The sequence below is a fragment of the Oryx dammah genome, unplaced genomic scaffold (genome assembly GCF_014754425.2).
Source record: "Oryx dammah isolate SB20612 unplaced genomic scaffold, SCBI_Odam_1.1 HiC_scaffold_11072, whole genome shotgun sequence".
Taxonomy (NCBI): domain Eukaryota; kingdom Metazoa; phylum Chordata; class Mammalia; order Artiodactyla; family Bovidae; genus Oryx; species Oryx dammah.
In genome coordinates, this window is record NW_024080466.1 from 2,087,797 (window position 1) to 2,104,878 (window position 17,082).

Here is a 17,082-nt window from a genome sequence, read left to right on the forward strand (position 1 = left end):
AAAAGAAGATGCTGAAAAAGCTGGAGAGTATCAAAGCATTTCTATTTGAAGTTTCTGCTTCAAATGTGGCAATCCCTGCTCTAGGAAAACTACCTACATATTTGACATCTATGGGGTTGCAAAGAGTCGGACACAACTAAGCAACTAACACACATACACTGAATTTTTAAATTTGTTTTGTTTTACACTGAGTTTTAAGAGGTACGCAACCCTGAGAAAGTTAAACAGGTAATTCTAGTTAAGTAATTTATAACAACCAAAAAGTAAGATTTTCCATAACCATGTTAAGAATGGATAGGATTCATTTTATTAATAAATGGTTAAATTTTTAAATGTGTTTAAACAAGTAATTTGTTTCTCCGAAGAAGTGGATTTTTAATCCCAAAGAGGAAAAATAGATTATTTCTAACAAATGGCAATTAGTAGAGAGGCTTTTCAAACGGAGGTGCTTCGTTGATCAAGGTAAAATGGAAGCTCCCTGCGTATGGCTTTCTGGCTTTTCACATCAGTGTGTTGTCATACTTGTATGAACCCCAACATGGTCACATTAATAGTTCCAGGCAGCGTCTGTCTCACTCTCTGCAAACCACTCAGAAGTTAGGAACTGGGCCCCACGCAAGCTTCTCGGAGCCACCGGACGGAACTCTGACCCCGGGAGGGAAGGGGGCAGGATGAACGTGCCGGCCCCGCCCACCCCGGGCGAGCATGCGCAGTTACCTCTCCCGCTCCTGCTCCAGCAGGTTGGTGAAGTCGTCGCTCTTGTTCATGTAGTCGGTGTGCTTGTGCTTCTCGTTCTCCAGCTCGTACACCGTGCGCCTGTGGCACTTCTCAGCCAGAAGCAGCTGCTCTAGCATGCGCCGGTAGGTTTCCTTCTGCTTTTCCTCGAGTCTGTCCAGCTGAGTAAGCCAACATGGGAAAGAGCTTAATGTTTTATTTCACTTACATACGACTCTAAATAAATAATAATTTGTCTCTTGATGTATCAGGGCCTCCCTGGTGGCTCAGATGGTGAAGAATCCGCCTGCAATGTGGGAGCCCTGGGTTCGATCCCTGGGTTGGGAAGATCCCCTGGAGGAGGGCATGACAACCCACTCCAGTATTCTTGCCTGGAGAATCCCATGGACAGAGGAGTCTGGTGGGCTGCCGTCCATGGGTTCGCAAAGAGTGGGACATGACTGAGCGACTAAGCACAGTGATTTATTACCTGGAGGGAGGGCATGGGGTCTGCTATTCTCTGCTTTCCCCCCTATTCCATCATGTTCTCTAGGTCAGCTGACTGTATGAACTAGCGGTGGTAAAGCTGTAGTAACTTCTGGCCTTTGATCTTTTCTCTGTGAACCTGTGTGTGGTTCCTAAACAAACGCACTGTTTTGATGAGACAGTGCAAAGCCCTGTACTCAGAAATAAAGAGAAGAGCATCCCACCTAATCTCACAAAAATAAAGAGCTCGGCAGGAACATGTACCAAATTCCTCCCCTGGTAGAATGAAATTATCATCATTGCAACCTTTTTTTTTTTTAAGGCCTGTAGTTAAGTGAATTTCTAGGAAAAGTATGTGAAGGGCCCACAGTCCTCTCCTTTTAAGAGATACTAAATATAAGGAGAGTCTCAGAATTTGTGGAGAGCACATATCTCAGACTAAGAGATCTTAAAAAAATATTATTACAGGGCTTTTTGTGCCTATGTCACTGGCCAGGCTATAAGATCTTTAAGGGACCATGCTTTGATCATCTTTTTAGTTCCCAGTGCTTAACACAGAGCTTGGGGCAACGTAAGTGTTCAGTAAATGTTTGTTGAATAGGACCCAATCTTACAGTATTGATAGTTCTCCATCCTACTCTCCTCGCCAAACCCTAGTGCAGGAGTTCACAACCCTCAGCACTAGTGACATTTCTGGCCAATTAATTCTTATTTCCTGTGCATTGGAGGATGCTCAGCGGCATCCCTGGCCTGTGACCTCTAGACACTGGTATTAAAACCTGCAGTTGTGACAAAGCTATCCACAAACGTTGTCTCCTGAAGGGAAAGTCCCCATGCTCCCCCCCACACCGGCCCCCCTGTTGAGAATCACTGCTCTGGATGAATCAGACATGTTTAGGATCCATTCTTTTTTTTTTTTTTTTTAGCTGCACTGGATCTTTGTTGCTGAGGGCAGCCTTTCTGTAATTGTGGAAAGCAGGGGCTACTCTCTAGCTGTGATGCTTGAGCTTCTCATTTTAGTGGCTTCTCTTGTTGGCGAGCATGGGCTCTAGAGCATGGGCCCAGTACTTGTGACACACTGGCTTAGGTGTCCTGCTGCATGTGGTATCCTCCCAGACCAGGGGTCGAACCTGTGACCCCTACATTGGCAGATGGATTCTTAACCGCTGGATCACCAGGGAAGTCCTAGGACCCATTCTTAATCCCACAGCCAACTCCGTAAGCCTCGGTGGAGTAGCTCCGTGGGGATTAGCTCCAGAGCTATTCCTTGGATGTTCCGTTTGCCCTTCAGTCATAAGGAGGATCTGAGGTTCCCGCCACAATTGTATATATCCCTTCATTGTGAATGAATCATTTGTGGGGCCCAAAGTAAAAGAGATATTACCCCCATAATCCTCAGTGCCTTCTGATTAGACCTCCACCCCCCTTGCCTAAGAGCAGGTGACCAACAGACTGGTGAAACCCAGGCTACCTGGTGGCCTGTCATGCCTGAGATCATCAGGAAGGCTAATTGTACTTCTATGCATTCTGATAAATTTCTGCAGTGTTAATGGGACAGTCTGTACAAGAAACTTTCTCAGTGAGACAGCTCCTATTACAAAATTCTCCCCAAGCACTCTGCATCTCTCCACAAGTGTGATTTTTACCACATGCTATAGAATTTGTCAAGCATTGCTGGAACATCATCAGAAATGTAGAAGGAGCAACTCTTTCCCCCTTTTGATCCTTCTGACTTCATGAGCTGAAACTCCAATACTTTGGACACCTGATGAGAAGAGCCAACTTATTGGAAAAGACCCTGATGCTGGGAAAGATTGAGGGCAAGGAGGATAAAGCGGCAACAGAGGATGAGATGGTTGGATGGCATCATCGACTCGACAGACATGAGTTTGAGCAAACTCCAGGAGTTAGTGAAATACAGGGAAGTCTGGTGTGCTGCAAGTCCATGGGGTTACAAAGAGTCAGACACCACCAAGCGGCTGAACAACAACTTTGTTGTAAAGTAAGGCCTTCCCTCCTTTTGAGACTATTTGGAAGAACAGCTTCTACCTGTTTCTTGATACCCTGACCCACTCCTCCCTAATGAAGGAAGGGTGACATCTTTGAAGGTTGTATTTGGGACAGGGAGCTGGGTATTAGAAGTCCAGCCTTTTCATTTCTTAGTTTTGACCCTGTCTACATAAAATGCTACTCTGTGCTCTGAGGATCCAAACTCTCCCTCACTGCTCCCTCCAAAGTTTAGGAGAAGCTAATAGGAACCTGGTGGTGGTGATCTGTCTATTTATGTCAATACTAAAGTTAATCTTTCAAGTCATATGTCCGACTCCTGCAGTTATTCCTGCATCCTTTCAAAAGAGGAGAAGATAGGGGCGTTGTTAATTAGATGGTTGACTGAAATATCCAGAGAGAGACACATTGTCAGGGCATCTAGAGAAAAAACAGCGTATGCTGGTATTAATTGCTCTGGGGCAGCCTAGGTGGGACCGCTCGGCCCTAGCTTAAATATGTTCTGTCCCTGTGGGCCTTTGGCTGTTCTGTTCTCAGCAGCTACCACGCTGGGGCTAGGCCCCTAAGTGGCTGGTGTCAGAGGCCATGTTCACCTCACCTGCATCAGCATTGCTTGACCTCAGTACTGACTGCATAATCAGGAAGACGGTCTTTTTGTCCCTGAATGCCTATGGAAGGATGCTGAGATGCTGATGTACACACTGCATTTTCCGCCCAGAACTGCACACCCAGATTTTAAACTGCAAAGCTAGTAAATTCCCTCTTTGGCAACAAAGCATTAGCATGTGAGGATTTAGCTTTCAGTTTTAAATTCTGGATGTAAGAACTGACATGCGTAGCGATAGAGCAGCCGTGCCAGACCCTGTGACTCGTTACTTTCTTTAGAACGGCACGGAGCTCCTAGGGGAGAGCTGAGGTGGACTTAACCTCCTGTATCTGTGTGGCTTGTCCTGAGACTCTGAAGACCGCCTCCCATAACTGTGAGCTCTGTAGATTCATTAATTGTGTACACTGTGTCCCATGGCTTTTGGTTTTCAGGCTCCAAACGGTGGCTCAACCACAGAGGAACGAGAGTTCTTATTACTGAATAGTGAAAGTGAAACGGGCACTGATTCCTTTGGAAATGTAGCTTCCACTTGGATGGAGGTGGAAGGAAAATTGAATGAGATCATCATAGCACCAAAAGCCAAGATTTACTGAGAAAAGAGTGTACCTGAATCAAGTTGGTGGAGAAGAAGTTCAGAGACTTGAGATGGGGAGAAATTTCAGTATGTTTCAGATGAAAGAATCACGATTTAGGAACTGATTTTTAGTCTGTTATCAACATAGGGCTAAGGGGAAGACTATTAAGGAATTTAGGAAGCAAGAAATCTACTTAAAAGGAAATGGGAGGTCCTAAAAGACCAAAGTGTATTTACACAGAAGGAAAATTGATCTAAATGCTCTGAAAGATAAGGCTACAGAAAAGGAGATATTTTAGTCTTTGTTGAATCACAGTGGGTGACAGAGGAAGAAGAGGCTAGAGAGCCTAGAGAGCAGAGCAACATGACACCCGCCTCCACCAAGAAGAATAGATGGAGTCAGGATCCAGGAAACATTTGAGGAGCATGCTGTAAAACTGCGGAGGTTCTTCATGAGATCACACGGGGCCCCTCTCTTGCAGACTGCAACAGCTATTCAAACTGGTTACATAACATGTAGACAGACTTAAGAATGAAAACTTGAAAAGATCAGGGTAGGATATTTGAAACAATTTGGGGAGAGTCTCAGGGTGTCAGCTATTGCAGATGGGCTCTGAGTGGACATGCACCAGAAACTTAAAGATGCAGATTTTGAGGGAAAGATGAGAGAAGTGAAAGGGGAGTGGGGCAGGACAGCAGCAGATGTGTCCAAGCACAGGTGTGTTATGGAAAAACTCCTTAGGAGGGATCATCCAACTCAAGAAAGTAAACGTAGAGAAGATTTGTGTTAAACAAGGGTTCCTCTTGGCAGACTCATTACTCCTTGGCTTTGCTTCTCTCATGGAGGGTGACCACACGATGCACAATGTGGAAGGTAATATACAGAAAACAAATGTCTGGGCCTGAAAGCGTAGGGTGTGGGTGTGTGTGTGTGTGTGTGCATGCTCAGTGGCTCAGTCGTGTCTGACTCTTTTGCAACTCCTTTGACTGTAGCCTGCCAGTCTCCTCTGTCCATGGAATTTTCCAGACAAGAATGCTGAACTGGGTTGCCATCTTCTATGCCAGGGGATCCTCCTGACCCAGGGAATGGACCCACGTCTCTTGAATCTCCTGCCTTGGCAGGTGGATTCTTTACCACTAGCACCACCTGGGAAGCCTGAAACCATAGGGTAAGTAGAGGCAAAAAAAAAGAAAAAGAAAAAAAACTGTACAGTCCCTAAAATAGTGATGGAGGAAGAGGGGGACCATTTGAAAAACTAGTCAAAATGTTGAAGACAACAATAACAGTAAAACTCAGCTGAGCCTTCTACTGGAGAAAAGTTGTGACAAAAGGAAATTCTTTTGTTGCCTTGAGTAGGACAAGTTACTTAAGAATTAGAAAGTTCAAACACGAGAGAGAAGGGAAGTTCTGAGGAATGGTCACCTGGGCAAGGTATGGTTCCCACTCGGTACCAAGATAGGCAGGTTTCAGAAAGTCACCTGGGAGAGGGGTGCTACACCCTGAAATAAGGGGGCAGTAAGAAAACCCACTGGTATGAGATGGGTTGCCTAGTTCTGGGCATTGTGAATGAAAAAAGCAAATAATTTTGGAGGTTTTAAACATGCAGGTGGGAAGACCTAGGCATGCAGGATGTCACCACTCAAACATCCCTAAACTTTGAAAAAAGAGAGATGTGTTTCAAGTGTCACTGAGGGCAAGGATAGTACACGCAGTCAGATTCCTCCACCCACCCAAGTTTCGCCATGCCCCACAGTTATTAAGCTCTTGGTGGTGGCAGACTCCGTCTGATGAGGACAGCTGCCCCCACACTGACTGGCATCCTGTCGGAGCTAAAGATTTCCTCTATCCACCTTCCTTTCCTCAGACATCCCTGAAATCTCTGCTTCAGTCTTGGTAAAACTAACATGAGTCTGCATTATGCTGAGTCCTGAGGTCAAGAAATATCATTCCTCTGGAGATAAATTGACCTTGGAGCTGCGGCTTTTCTTGCATTTTTAATAATTTATGAATGTGAGATTGATACTATGGTAACTGCATGTGTCTAATAATCTTCAGCCTCTTTGAATAAACAGAATAGAGGACTTCATCTTTGAAAGATGAAGACTTTCAAAGACTTTCATCTTTGAAAATGCCTCAGGTTAAAATCTCTCTGGCTAAGGCTAAGCAGAATAAGAATTTGGGAAGGAAAGAAACTGAAAGCTTAATTTCTTTGAAATTTTGCTTAAGAATTAAGAATTTTGATATCTTATAATTTAATGTACAAGGAAGTTCTGGGGGATTTAATATTCTCTGTTTAATTTCTCCCCAGATACCTGGCAAGGGGGGTGTCTACCATATTGGGTTCACTGCTTAGCCTTTAGTGGGTTCTGTTGGATGACCTAGTAGGGCCTAATTTGGTATGAAAAGTAGAATGAGCAGTGGTTTTTGGCTTGAGGTACAGCATGACTTCTGGGCTTCCCAGGTGGCCCTCGCCGTAAAGAACCCACCTGCTAATGTAGGAGACATAAGAGACACGAGTTCGATCCCTGGGTCGGGAAGGTCCCTTTGAGGAGGGCATGGCAGCCCTCTCCAATATTCTTGCCTGGAGAATCCCATGGACAGAGGAACAGGATGGGTTACAGTCCATAGGTTCACAAAGAGTCTGACAGGACTGAATTAACAGAGATGCACGCAAATACAGCATGACTTCTAGGAACAAGAGCTAGGCTATCTGCTCATAGTCCCAGGAGGTAATGGAACAGTGACATATGAGATTCTTGCATCATGAACTTGGAAGCAACTCCCTTGCTCCTGAGTAGCAAGAATTTGATTATAAAGCCCAAAGGGTTAAGAAACCAAAAATCTATAAATGGTAGAAGGGAATCTTTTCTCCTTGCAGCATCCTCTTTCTCTCATTTTTGCCAGTGTTGGGAAAAGTAGCTTCTGTTTTTCCCTCTTCCTCATCATTCATTTCTCCCCAGGGAAGAACAATGCTTCAGACTGTTGAGGGGGGAAGGAACCAAGAAGCATCATTATGTGGGCGGAAGGCAGTGATTCTGGGTGTGCGTGCTCTGAAGACCTACCTCTCCCCTTAGGGGTCATTCCAAGCTCTAACTTGGGAGAAAAGAATTAAAATGCCCAAATGATGCTCTTTAACCAAGCTGAGTTCTTCAATCCAGGTGGTTATAATGCCAATATAAAATTGATCCTTTCCCCTATGTCTTTTACTCCTCACATCCCTCCAAGTTGGGAACTGATAAAGAGTGTGAGCAATTATCACCCTCAGCTCCCAGCCAATACTGATATTTGTTGAGTAGCTAGCATGTTCCAGAAACTATGTCAAAAGTTTTCCAGTCATTGCTTCATTTAGTCCTCGCAAGTCTATGAGACGTGCACGTGACAGAGAACCCCAAAGTGACAGAGAACCCCAAAGCTTAAAGAGCTGAAGTGACCTGCTCAAGCCACAGCCAGCTAATCACTGTGGATAATCTCAGATGTGAAATTGGATCCAGCCAGTCGACTCTATCCTATCATAATATGCATGCGTGCTAAGTCGCTTCAGGCGTGTCTGACTCTGTGACCTTATGAACTATGTAGCCTGCCAGGCTCCTCTGTCCATGGGATTCTCCAGGCAAGAATATGGAGTGGGTTGCCATGCCCTCCTCCAGGGGATCTTCCCGACCCAGGGATCGAACACACGTCTCTTATGTCTCCTGCATTGGCAGGTGGGTTCTTTACATCTAGCCCCACCTGGGAAGCCCATCCTATCATATAATTATCTCTTATTGTTTACAGAAAAGATGAGAATGGAGCTCCAGTTCATTCTTGTTGGAGAAATTATAAAATTGTGGAGCCATCAATCTGTTGTGACTACTTTCTAAAGCAGATCTTTCTCAGATCTTTCAAACTGAGTTGCTGCAAAGGCTTGTCTTAAGTTAAATTACAACTTGCTTCATATTATAATTTCTGTGTTCATTATTCATTTATAATGGTAATTTCACATCTATGATTTTTTTACATGAATTCCAAAGGTCAGTTTGGCTAGATCCATCAACTTGTTCCCTGATTCTGCATCCAAATCCAACTTTGATGTGAGAGTATTTTTAACATGTACTATTATGAGTAATTAACAGCAATAGTTTCTAATACAATCCTGTATAAAAATGATTAAATATTGTCCTATTAGATTCCCTGCTCTAAACCTTCCATTGGGATTTTGCCTCAACTTTTATGTTTTAGCCACTCACATGAGACCATTTAAATTAAGACCAAGTCTTTTATAAGATATAAAAACCAAGTGGCTTTATAACCATAAATATCACAGTAAAATCAATTTAGTTTTAGGCTACCAGTTTGATAATAATCTGAAAATGCAATGCTAAAACCCATAAGCACCTCAAATTTTTACCCATATCACCTGTTAGAGAAATAAAAGAATAAAAAACTGAAGAGCAGGTAACTATCATAACCACATGAGAAATATATTTGGGGCTTTAAGTCTATTTAAGAAAATACTTCTACAATTCTTATCAGTGAACTGTATCCACAATAATTCATGAATTATTAAGTTATACTTTAATTCTAGATTGAAAGTGAAAGTGTTAGTCACTCAGTCTGTCTGACTCTTTGTAACCCCATGGACTATAACCCACCAGACTCCTCTGTCCATGGGATTCTCCAGGCAAGAATCCTGGAGTGGGTTGCCATCCCCTTCTGCAGGGGATCTTCCTGACCCAGGGATCAGACCCAGGTCTCCTGCATTGCAGGCAGATTCTTTACCATCTGAGCCACCAGGGAATAGGGCATCTTAAAGAAATGTTTGCCTTTGAAAGGAAATGTTGAAGTGTGTCAAATGGAAGGATGCGGAGACCTCCCTTTGAGGGTCCCTGCTCGGGGACTTGTCAGGGTAAGTTTTTACCTCTGAGATGGGTTTCTCATACACATCTTCTCCTATGGACTTCTCCTGGGCCAGGATGGCGTCTCGGTGCAGGACCCGGAGCACTTTCTCTGGCTCCGCAGACCCGTAATGAGCCTCCAGAACCTCCGGCTTAGTTTTCTCTGTCTTCAGCATGTGGATCACATCTTCCCTGGCCTGTGATGGAAAGCACAGCAAGGTCAGACAGTTGACAACATGTATCCTTTGCCGGGCTCACAAAATCAACACGGAGTTTATTGAATACAACCCGTGTCTTGTCACGGTTATTGGCAAATCCACTGGGTGCTTTTTGTTCTTTTTTTTTTTTTTTTTTTTACCAAAAGCAGATTGGCAAGCAGATACTCTGCTTCAGGTTGCTAGGAAGCAGGCAAGCAGAGAAAAGGGTTTGTGCTAATATTAACTACATAAAAATTGCTGGAAGTAGCAATGATTCTGAGAAGGGGGAGGACTGCTCCTGGGGGTACTTAGCCCATTTCAGTGCTCATGAGGTCAACGACAATGTAAAGTTTTCTATCTATGCCCTGAATGTAGTACTCAAATCTGGCTTAAAATAAACCCTGCTCTCTCCCCTTCTGGTTCTTACTCCATGTGTAATTAACAAAAACAACCTTTATTAGCGATTTCCTCTTTCCCATCAAGTGATTCATCTTGCACAGTAACACATGGTTGGCAGCTCACATGATGCTGGGTGGGGCTTCTCAATGTAATGTATTCCCACTTGAAGGTGAAAAAAAATTTGTTTTTATAATACCAAAAGCATTTTTTATTGGGGTATAGTCGATTAACAATGTTGTAGTTTCAGGTGAACAGCAAAGAGACTCAGCCATACATAAACATGTATATGAAATTTAACTCCTGTGATATCCAGACTGCCAGTCAGAGGAGTCAGGTTGGTGGAATCGGAGTTGTTCTTTCGTTTTTTTAGCAAAATTTTAGAGTCTTGTTGACGTGCTTAAGAAAACCACATGATTATAGGCTTTCAGTCCTATTGACTATGGTCTGCATCACATACTACAAATATATCTGAATATATTTCCTACTGATGAGGACTGATGAACTTTGTAGCTATGATGGAACTGACATTTACTAAATGTACTCCCATTTGGTCGTATACCTGACTTCATCCTTGCTGCTGCTAAGTCGCTTCAGTCGTGTCCGACTCTGTGTGACCCCATAGACGGCAGCCCACCAGGCTCTGCCATCCTTGGGATTCTCCAGGCAAGAACACTGGAGTGGGTTGCCATTTCCTTCTCCAATGCATGAAAGTGAAAAGTGAAATTGAAGTCGCTCAGTCGTGTCTGACTCCTAGTGACCCCATGGACTGCAGCCCATCAGGCTCCTCCATCCATGGGATTTTCCAGGCAAGAGTACTGGAGTGAGGTGCCATTGCCTTCTCCCACGAGGGAGCCTGGTGGGCTACAATCCCTGGGGTCGCAAAGAGTCAGACAAAAAGTCAGTCTAAATTGTTAGGCTGAGCGACTAAGAATTCAACACCTGTGTGGCATGAGGCCAGAAGACGACAGAATAGACGCTGGACTGTGGTACAACCCCTGCTCACCATCCAGAAAGCTCGGAAGCTATCCTAGCTTGTACCAAAGAACAAACTGGAAGCAACAGAATTTCAGTCTGTGACGGTGGCGGAGATTTTTTCCCCTGTGTTATGCTAATGGTGGGTTTTAAATCATAAACCTGGCTCATTATCACAGCATTCTAAAGAAAGGAGCTAACTCTTTTATGAGTGAGGACCCCTAGTATAAAGTTTGTCTTTCATGAGATTTCTTGCTTTTATTGCTTTTTCGTAGTCTCTGAATTCATCTAATTCCAAATGGCCAAAGATGAATTTACTACAGAAACGTCAATGGACTGGAATTTGCAGATTTTCCCCATATTGTTTCTGCCACATATACATGTGCTCTTTCAAGACAAAAATGGAAAATATTAATTTTGAAGAAAACAGTGGTTTGGGATTAGTGAGAAAGTGTAAGTCAGAAAATAGTTTAATGGAAAGGCAATGTGTTTCCGTGCAGGGCAAAAGGACAAAGCACAGACACAGCGTCAGGCTAGCTATACAGAGTTTTTTGCAAATTAGAAAGAGGTGCCTGCTTCTTCCAGGAGTCACAGCTCTGAGTCAGGGTGCAGCCTGCCTAGCGTGCAAAGTGTACTCTTACCGGGTCCCTTGCCAGGCACCCCTGTACAAGGCCCAGCTCCACATCTGTGTATGGTGATCTTGTCCTGAAGGAGTCCAAGGTATGTCCATTGTTCTCAGACAGTGTAAACAAAGAGCTTTACAACTGTAAATAGGTAGCTATTTTAGTTTAAAAGTTTAAGCTATCTGGTTCAAAAATATGTAAATATTATTGGTATGTTTCTTTTTAACCAAATCTTTTGAATTCTCTTAGAAGAAAACACCCATTTCTTCTCTCCCTAAAAAATGTGCTTATGCTTGAACCGTATTGATTGTGATGCACTACATAAACCACACATTTCATTTGAGTTCAGTTACCCTAGACACCAATTACTGAAGGAAAAGAGGTATGGTTATGTAACACAGCGCATTATATATTTAGAATCACATTATTCATCAGGAACTAAAAGCTTTTTAATTGCTATAATAATAATCATAGAAGGAATATACATGTTGCCTATAAATCACTGCTATTTAAAATGGCTTAATATGGTAAATCAGTCATTCATAATTCACTGATTAAACTGTGGTATCTGTTTCATCAGTGAAATAATGAAGATGTGATCACAATAAATATTTTTTATTACTTTGAAGATGATTCAGTAATTGAATCATGATTCAATTAAATAAAACCACTTTACATCTCTGCTTTGAGAGTCTTGTTAATTTTTGTAGAAAGGAATGAAATTCAAAGTGTAAGGAAGTTCCTGTTGTTGAACATGACTGTTTTCACATGGAAGTTTTACCACAAGCAAGCAGTTAAAGTCTTAGGGTTCTGGGAAGCTGTTAAATAAACCACTGTATTTAAAGATGTAAAACAACCCAGAGGGAGAAGTACTTTGAAGAGGGTTTAAGAAAGGAGATAGAAGGAGATCAGAGGCAGAAGAGACAATGAAAATATTTAGTTGACTTAGCCATGATGATGGAGAATGAATAGAAGATTAGGGTACAGAAACAGGCACAGAGGGATCCCATCCTTTCTTCCATCCTGCGCAGTCACCCTTCCTGCCAAGAGAGGCATACAGAGTCCAAGAACAAAGATGTCCTTGCTGAATTCACCCAACACTCCAGGGAACAAGGGGTTGTCTCAACTGGCTGCATAAAGAGCTGATCCAAAACATTTGAGGGCAGCAGAGAGCCGCTCTGCAAAGCCCAAGGCCAACAGGTGAATGTGTGGATTCATTCACAAAGTGAAGGGTGGGTCTCTGGACTTTAGGGCTTCCTCAGTGGCTTAGCCATAAAGAATCCACCTGCAAGTCAGGAGCCTCAGGAGGAGTGAGTTCAATCCCTGGGTCGGAAAGATCCCTGGAGGAAGGCATGGTAACCCACTCCAGTATTCTTGCCTGGAGAATCCCATGGACAGAGGAGCCTGGTGAGTCCATTGGGTCGCAAAGAATTGGACATGACTGAAGCGGCTTAGTGCGCACACATGCTATGGACTTTGCTGTCAAAGTAGGGAGGGAGGCAACAAAATAAGACACAGGAGAGGTGGAGCCCACACAGGTGACATAGTTCAAAAGAGGGCTGAATCCAGTCATCCCTTCAATAAATATTTGTGCACATTCAGTACTGGAGATATAATTGCATTCTGAGGCATTGAAGTCTAGAGGGAAACCACAAAAACAATTGAAAGGCATTTACATTATAACATGGTAAGACTTAGGATGGAGGAGATATCAGAGACTAAGAATGTCAGAAGAATCTTTATGACTTGAATCTGAGCTGAGAGGAGGCTTCCTGGAGAAAGTGACATGAAATCTCACATGAGTACTTCAGCTGGAGAAAGAGGGGTGGAGCTAAGGTAAGACTGTTCTTGGCCAAGGGAAGCCTGTAGGCAAAGGTCAAACTGAATAGATTTAGATGCTGGGGCCACAGAAGGCTAGAGTGATAAAAGGGACAACTCATGAAAAGCCTGTAAACCAGACAGTGAGTGTGCGTTTTATCATGGAACAGCAAGAAACCCTGGACTTTGTTTTTGTTTGTTTGTTTTATATGTGCCAGGTCACACAGGAACCTAGCATCCTTTTGTTTGTTTGTTTTGTTTTGGCTGAGCTGGGTCTTCGTTGCTGTGCCCAGGCTTTCTCTAGTTGCAGTGACTAGTCTAGAAACTAGACTACGGGGGCTTCTCTCTAGTCGTGGTGCACGGGCTTCTCACTACGGTGGCTTCCTCTGTTGCGGAACGCAGACTCTGGGTGCATGGGCTTTAGTCGTTGCAGCTTGCAGGCTCAGTAATTGAGGCTCGCATGCTCTAGAGCACGGGCTCAGTGGTTACGGTGCATGGGCTTTGTTGTTCCTCAGCTTGTGGAATCTTCCCAGAGCAGGGACTGAACCCGTGTCCCCTGCACTGGCAGGCACATTCTTATCCACTGGGCCACCAGGAAAGTCTGAGCCTTGGAATTTCTGAGCAACAGAATTGTGACGTGGTCAGATTGGTGTGGTAGAAAGCCCATTCACTGTGTTAAAAATGCACAAATTCTGAATCAGCGTGTCTAATGGTGCAAGCCAGGAACTGTGATTAAAGCAGAGCTGCACTTAGACGTCACTGTGTATGTGTGCTTGATCATGTTCAACCCTTTGGGACCCCCATGGGCTAGAGCCCGCCAGAGTCCTCACTGGGTGCATGAGTGTTAAGTCGCTGAAGTCATGCCCAACTCTTTGCGACACTATGGACTGTGGCCTGCCAGCCTCCTCTGTCCCAGGGATTATCCAGGCAAGAATATGGGAGTGGGTTGCCATGCCCTTCTCCAGGGGATCTTCCCAACCCAGGGGATCAAACCTGAGTCTCTTTACATCTCCTGCACTGGCCGACAGCTTCTTTACCACTAGCCCCACCTGGAAAGACCAGGCTCCTCACTACTTTAGGCCAATTCAACACCAAAAGCACTTAAATTATCTGCTATGTTAGCTCAAGCCCCCCAGCAAGGATGTGCTTGCCCCAGAGGTTTCTCCTGTTCTCATTGGGTCTTCAATCCTACTGATCTTCACCAAGGAATCGTGGTCACTTGAGACCACCAGTATAAACCAGGAGGGTTGCAGGGAACTGGTGAAAGTATTTGTACCTCTGTGCAAATGAAGGTGATCAATTCTCTCGTTTTGACAGGGACTAAGAAGAACAAAATCCTACAAATCAGGACAGTCCCAGGCAAACTGGGATGAGTTGGTTATCCAAGGGCAAACAGGGAGTGGACAGGAAACTGGACATTCCAAAATGTTCCTATATCTTACAGGGCAGCCATGATGGACTTACTCTACTCAAGAACTGAATTTCCCTGACAGTGTTTCCAAAACTTAGCTTTCTTTAAAGGCAAAATTCCATTGTTGATGACTGTGTCTGGTGACAACTTTAACTATGTTTTAAACTTGTGGGATTTTTTAATCTTTGGGAAAATCCATAATGAGTAAGAAACAATATTTTGTGTTTATGCCCATATGACAAAGCCTTTCCGCACTTCTAAATGTATACGTGTCTAACTCTGGGAGGATGGGGAATCAAGATGAGCCGTTGAACTTCAAATTCAACACTGTGCCTCCTCTTGAAGCTCTCAGATGAGTTAAAGACTTGGGGTGGGTGGTAAGTAGTTTAAAAGTCTTTCAGAACATTGATACAATATTCATATTGACTTGAATGTTTAGGGTAAAACAGAAGACTTAGAAAACATTTGCTTGAGGTGAACAGCTTGGGACAGCTTCTTAGATGGTGCCACCATGATCCCCAGCATGATGGTCCACTTACTTAAGTTGAGAGGGAACACAGCCAGGTGGGAAGTTTGAGATGCCTGCTCCTAACTGCTGACATTGCACACCTCAAGCCAGCCATTCCGTGCTAAGAGCGGTTGACCTTGAATGGAGGATATATTTTGAGGACAGAATAAATTTATTTCTATGCTTTGGAAGAACCAGAATGTCACAGTTTCTAAAAATTATCACTTTTTCATATGTTTCATTTGCTACCTAAATATGAATATGAATATCACTGCATTGAGCTAAGGGACCCTACGAAAGATGGTCCTGGAAGACTAACATATACCCATTCTGTAAATACTTTCCCATTCTGGGAACTCAACTCAATATTCTGTATCTATTTAAATAAGGTAATTGATTAGTTTACTTGGCCTACTTGTTTCCTAGGCTGTGAGCAGCTTTGAGGTCAGGGATTATGTCTACAATGTCTACTGAAAGAGTGCCTACCCGCATGATAGCAACTCAGTAAATATTTGTTAAAAGAAAATTAAAATTAATTGATGTGAAGTCAGAGAGGCGTAAACTGACACTGAAAAGTTCAGAATAACCTTAACTAGCCTTGATTAAAAGATCTAAACAATTACATTTTTCAACTTCTGCTCTTCCATCTGACATTCTTGTCTACAGTTTAGGAGTCACTTTCTGCTTCTGAAGTTTATTCCAAAAAGAAAATATGTAAACTGAATAAAGAAAAACAGTACATTCCACCAGAATGTCACTACAGGAAACAAACTATCTTTAAATCTCATACAAATTGAATTATACTGTTCTCTCTAGTTAGGTAAAATGGAATATTATAAACGTATTGGAAGAATAAAAGCTATGTAATTTATGATAGTATTAGCTATCACTATAGAAATTAGTGATTTTTTCCCCTTTTTTGACCCCCATTTTTTCTTTCCTCTTCAATGTTAGAAAGCAAAGATAACATAATTAGTGCCACAGCAACATACAAGGAGAAGATTCAGACATGGTTAAAGGGCCATCAGGACTAAAAATGTGTCTTTAAGTTTTTCTCTAGAAATTTCTCTCTATAACTCTATGGTTAATAGTAGCCTAAAAGTCTCTATACAACTTGTTCATTAAAGATCACTTCTTTGTAGCACTTCAGCTGAACTATCCCCCCAAAAAAGCTTTTATTAAAATATCATTCAAGACGGAGGGGACATATGTATACCTATGGCTGATCCATGTTGATGTAGGACAGAAGCCAACACAATATTGTGATTATCCTTCAATTAAAAATAAATACATTAAGAAAAAAGAAATATCACAAGCAGGATTTCCCTGGAGATCCAGTGATTAAGAATCTCTTCACTAATTTAGGAGACATGGGTTCAAACCCTGGTCCAGTAAGATCCCACATGCCTCGGGGCAGTGAAGCCTGTGTGGCGTAACTACCGAGCAGGCTCTGGAGCCCCAGCCCTGCAGTGAGAGAAGCCGTGCAATGAGAAGCCTGCACACCACATCAGGGCAGCCCCTGCTCACCACAACTAGAAAAAGCCCACGCACAGCAACAGAGGCCTAGTGCGGCCAAAACTAAATAATAAAGTTATGTTTTAAAATCACAAGCAGATGCTATTTTCATATTAAAACTTGCTTTTATTAGTATCATGATAGCTTGAATTATTTTAAAGGAAAATTCCTCAAAATTCCAATAATTTTTTTTTTTGCAGTAATACAAGAACCCATTCTAAAGTGCATATGGAATTTCAAGAGACAACAAATATCCAAAGGGACAGCCAAAGAGCCAGTCACGAAAAAGAACAAAATTCAGGTCTCGTACTTTCTAATTTCTAAACTTGCTACAAAACTACAGCAATCAAAACATTATGATACTGGCCTAAATACA

At 43.0% G+C, this 17,082-nt stretch overlaps 1 protein-coding gene across 4 annotated transcripts in view; it reads right to left on the bottom strand.

The window, feature by feature from the left end:
• Positions 1-17,082, bottom strand: part of LOC120860420 (filamin-A-interacting protein 1-like) — a 211,128-nt gene that overhangs the window by 60,384 nt on the left and 133,662 nt on the right. For all 4 annotated transcript variants that reach the window (XM_040236222.1, XM_040236220.1, XM_040236219.1 and 1 more), the window contains 2 exons: positions 9,287-9,460; positions 718-896 (listed from right to left, as the gene is read on the bottom strand). In XM_040236222.1, coding sequence (XP_040092156.1) covers positions 718-896; positions 9,287-9,460 — 353 coding nt within the window. The remainder of the gene's footprint in view (positions 1-717; positions 897-9,286; positions 9,461-17,082) is intronic.